The sequence below is a fragment of the Acanthamoeba castellanii genome (assembly GCF_000313135.1).
Source record: "Acanthamoeba castellanii str. Neff unplaced genomic scaffold scf7180000084759, whole genome shotgun sequence".
Classification (NCBI taxonomy): Eukaryota; Discosea; order Longamoebia; family Acanthamoebidae; genus Acanthamoeba; species Acanthamoeba castellanii.
In genome coordinates, this window is record NW_004457640.1 from 225117 (window position 1) to 228600 (window position 3484).

At 57.8% G+C, this 3484-nt stretch overlaps 2 protein-coding genes across 2 annotated transcripts in view; both read right to left on the bottom strand.

Annotated features, from left to right (window-relative positions):
- Window positions 1–2: 2 nt before the first annotated feature.
- Window positions 3–1747, bottom strand: ACA1_398440 (uncharacterized protein; the record flags this gene model as incomplete). Its single annotated transcript, XM_004351623.1, has 6 exons — window positions 3–98; window positions 202–378; window positions 489–612; window positions 737–871; window positions 966–1097; window positions 1215–1747. Coding segments are annotated over 6 exons (1197 nt in total), but the record flags the coding sequence as incomplete, so codon positions are not given.
- Window positions 1748–2668: 921 nt separating this feature from the next.
- Window positions 2669–3484, bottom strand: part of ACA1_398450 (uncharacterized protein) — a gene marked incomplete at both ends in the record, with an annotated part of 2452 nt that continues 1636 nt past the window's right edge. The window contains one exon of the mRNA XM_004351624.1: window positions 2669–3317. Within this exon, the coding sequence (XP_004351676.1) occupies window positions 2669–3317 (649 nt within the window). The remainder of the gene's footprint in view (window positions 3318–3484) is intronic.

Genomic DNA, 3484 nt, shown 5'->3' on the forward strand with positions numbered 1-3484 from the left:
GCCTTCTCATCGAGGAACTGCCGGAGCTTGGCCACGAGGGCGCAGTAGTCGCTCTTTGTCGTCTCGATCACTATCTCGTCGGTATACTTGCACGCTATCTGCAGCGCCGAATGCCCACCAGAACGAAGAACAACGAGCGAAGAGCGATCAGGGGCGAAGAGAGAAGACGTGAGTGGATCGTAGGGGGAGTGGATGGCGGACCTGGTCGGGGCTCACGACGTTGTGGCTCATCAGCAGAGTGTAGATTCGGTGGTTGAGCGCGTGGTAGATCTTCGACTGTGCCTGATGGTTGATCTTGCCCAGCGCCGCAGCCCGGAATCGCTTGCTGTTGAGCAGCGCCTGATAGCTCGTGTAGCGACTCAAGAATTCCACCCAGTTCTGTGGTATAGGAAAGAAATGCGTTGTGTTGCGTTGTGTGTTGTGTGTTGCGTTGACATGAGCACCGAGCAAATAAAGAATATAGAATCGCTCAACGCGTGGTGCCGTACCTTGGTCTCAAAGACCAGGCGAGGGTCGTAGTAGCGAAGAGCGTTGAAGTTGGCCGAGGTGAAGTCCAGGGAGACGTAGTACTTGCCCGAGTTCTCGATTTTGTAGAGGTTCTCCGTAGCAGCACTGGTGGATAGATCGTGTGTGCGCATGAGTGCGCCGTTTGTGAGTCATGTGTGTGTGTCATGCCGTGTGTGTCGTGCGTGAGGCAAAAGAAGCTGACTGACACTGGGAGGGGTTTAGAGCGCACCGCTCGGGAGCCGGGTCTTTGATGTCAAACCGGGACAGGTTGTCGGCGGCAAAGGTCTTGTAGGCCTCTGTGCCGGTGACGTCATCGATGATGCGCTGCACCAGCTCGCCCGTGTAGTTCTTCCACTTGGCCACGCTGCCTGGCGTGATGGGAGTGTCAACAACACTGACAATGGCGGGCTAACGCACACGCACACGCACAACAAGAGAGAGAGAGAGAGAGAGGAAACCTGAGAGTTGACAGCCTCGAGGAAGAGGTCCAGGTGGTTTGTGAGTGGAGCACGGGCTCGTAGAGGCTACAGAAGTACTCGAAATAGGGCGATTCCAGCACCGGCATCGGCACAGTAAAGTCGATGCAGAACCTGAAGCGCAGCGGTCCACCGCCAGCACCCATCAGCCCTCGAGCGCCAGAGAGCGAAGCGAAGAACGAAAGAACGAAAGCGAAGAACTTCGCTCAATGGTGGTGGGGGGGCACAAACCTGTTGCGCAGAGTGACGGGCAGGGTGGCGGCGGTGAAGGGCTTGGCGGCTCGGCCTCCTCGCGCTTTGCGTGCCCTCTTCTCCTCTTCCTCCATCTTCTCCCTTCGCTGTGCCCAGTCCGCCGGCTTGGAGATGCGCAGCGTGTGCTTGGGCGGTCCGCCATCGACCGCGTTCAGCCCCAGGCCCCTGGCGAAGTCGCCCAACAGTCTCTTCTCGAGCGTGTTCAGATTGCCGCCCAGGAAAAGCTCGTTCCCATTCTTGGCGCCATCTTTGGCGTTTGTGAATTGTTCGATTCTTTTGCAATTGTCCTCCACTACGCTGCGATAATCGTTGTCTCTTCGCCTCTTCTTCTTCTTGCCCTTGGCGCTCTTGCCACCGTCCTTGCTGTCTTGTGTGACGCGTGTAGAAGTGGAGGGCGAGGGGTGATTTATGCCATCGTCCGCTTCGCCCAGCACGGCAAACATGTTGCCACCACTTGCCAGCATGGCTTGTCTACGCCTCCTCTCCTTCCTCTTGCGGTTCTTGCTTGACATTGGAACTGCTCTCTTAGAGCGCATTTTTGCCTGAATTATTTGATAGAAAAAATAAAGAAGTAGAGGCGGTGTCATGTGCGTGCGCACCTCGCGGGACATGAGCTTGTGGATGGCTTCATAGGTGCGACCCTTGGCGACGTACTCCGGGTAAGCAGATGAGCCTGGCCAACTTCTCAAAGAAGAAGAACGTGGCAGGAAGAAGCACGTGATGGCATGACGCCGACGTACCCTGCGACACCAACTCGTCCTGCATTCATCGCAAATGAGCATTGGCAAACACGACTTGCACACGACATCAGGAAAGTACCATGTCGGCACCGCCATGTTTGAACTGCAACGCAGAAACTTACCACCGGTGATGAATTGTACCCCATGGTGGTGAGCGTCAGCGGCACGCCGATGAACAATGTTGTGGGGATAGCCACACAGCGGAGACAGAGCCGATCATACACATGACACACACGACACACTAGGAGATTGAACAGTGCTTGCGAACACCACAAGAGTCTATGGCCGCGAGGAGACGCACAACCAGACCACGACCACACGCAGCGTCTTTTTGGCTTTAAAAAATGTAAGGCGGATTGTGAACATTACGTAAAGGTTCACATCACAGTCAAGGCTTCCAGTGTGGTTGCTGTGGGTGTGGTTTGGTGCTAGGTGGTGTCAGAAAGAAACAGGCAAAACACAGATCGACATTGGCAGGATTCGAACCTGCGCGGGGAAACCCCACCTCGTTAGCAGCGAGGCACCTTAACCACTCGGCCACAATGTCTTGCACTACCTGCCGTGGGAAGGGCTCCTCCATCGGTATCCTCTGCATCCCGCACTGCACAAGCAGCAGTCTGGCAGAAGAGTTAGTGAGCTAACGCCGTGGTTGTACAAGACGAGAGGTTTATTAGTCCACGGTGGTCTGCAGTTTTACTTGCCTCCCCAGGAGTACTTCCAGGAGAAGTCCACGTCGTTGCTCACGCTCTCCGGGGTCATCGAGAGCATGCTCGAAAAGCCCCCCGGCGAGCCGGTGAAGCTCGCCGCCAGCTCCTCGCCGCCGATGCTGCCGCGTCGCATGAGGAAGTTGGGCGTGCCCGGCGGCGTCTCGTTGCTGCTGCAGTACCCGTCGCCGAGATTGGGCGACGACGAGCCGGGCAACGACGACAGGAATGTGAGCGGCACGCGCATGGCAGGCGACGGCGGCGCGGCGGCGGATGATGATGGTCGCGCGATCGTCAAAGCTGTCGCGGTCGAGGCCGTGGTTGTGGTTGGTGGCGCGGTGGTGGCCGTGGCGGGGTTCTCTGGGATGGGGCTCCAGGTCTGGTAGATGGCGCTGATGTGTTTGGAGGAGTGGCGGAGGAGATAGGGGTCGAAGGGGAAGAAGGAGTCGAGCTGGTTGGCGTTGCCAAAGACGGACTTGGTCGCCAGCACGACCCGCTTGTTGCGCTCGAGCACGGCCCGAGCCGAGGGCAGCAGCCCGCACAGGTCGGCCGCCACCTTGAGGAACTCGGTGACCACCGTCGACGCGCACAGCCGGAGCGGGTTGAGTCGCGATTGGATGATGGCGTCGAGCTCCAGGCTGTCGAGGAATGCCGCACCCTCCTGTGATTCGCAAGAGAATGTATGGAATGATGGAATGTAAGTAAAGATGGAACGACGGAGCGAGCTCGGGTGGGGCCACGTACGGGTGTGCGGAGGGCGAGCTGCTGGTATTTGAAGCAGACGACGTAGAAGACGGCCTGGCAC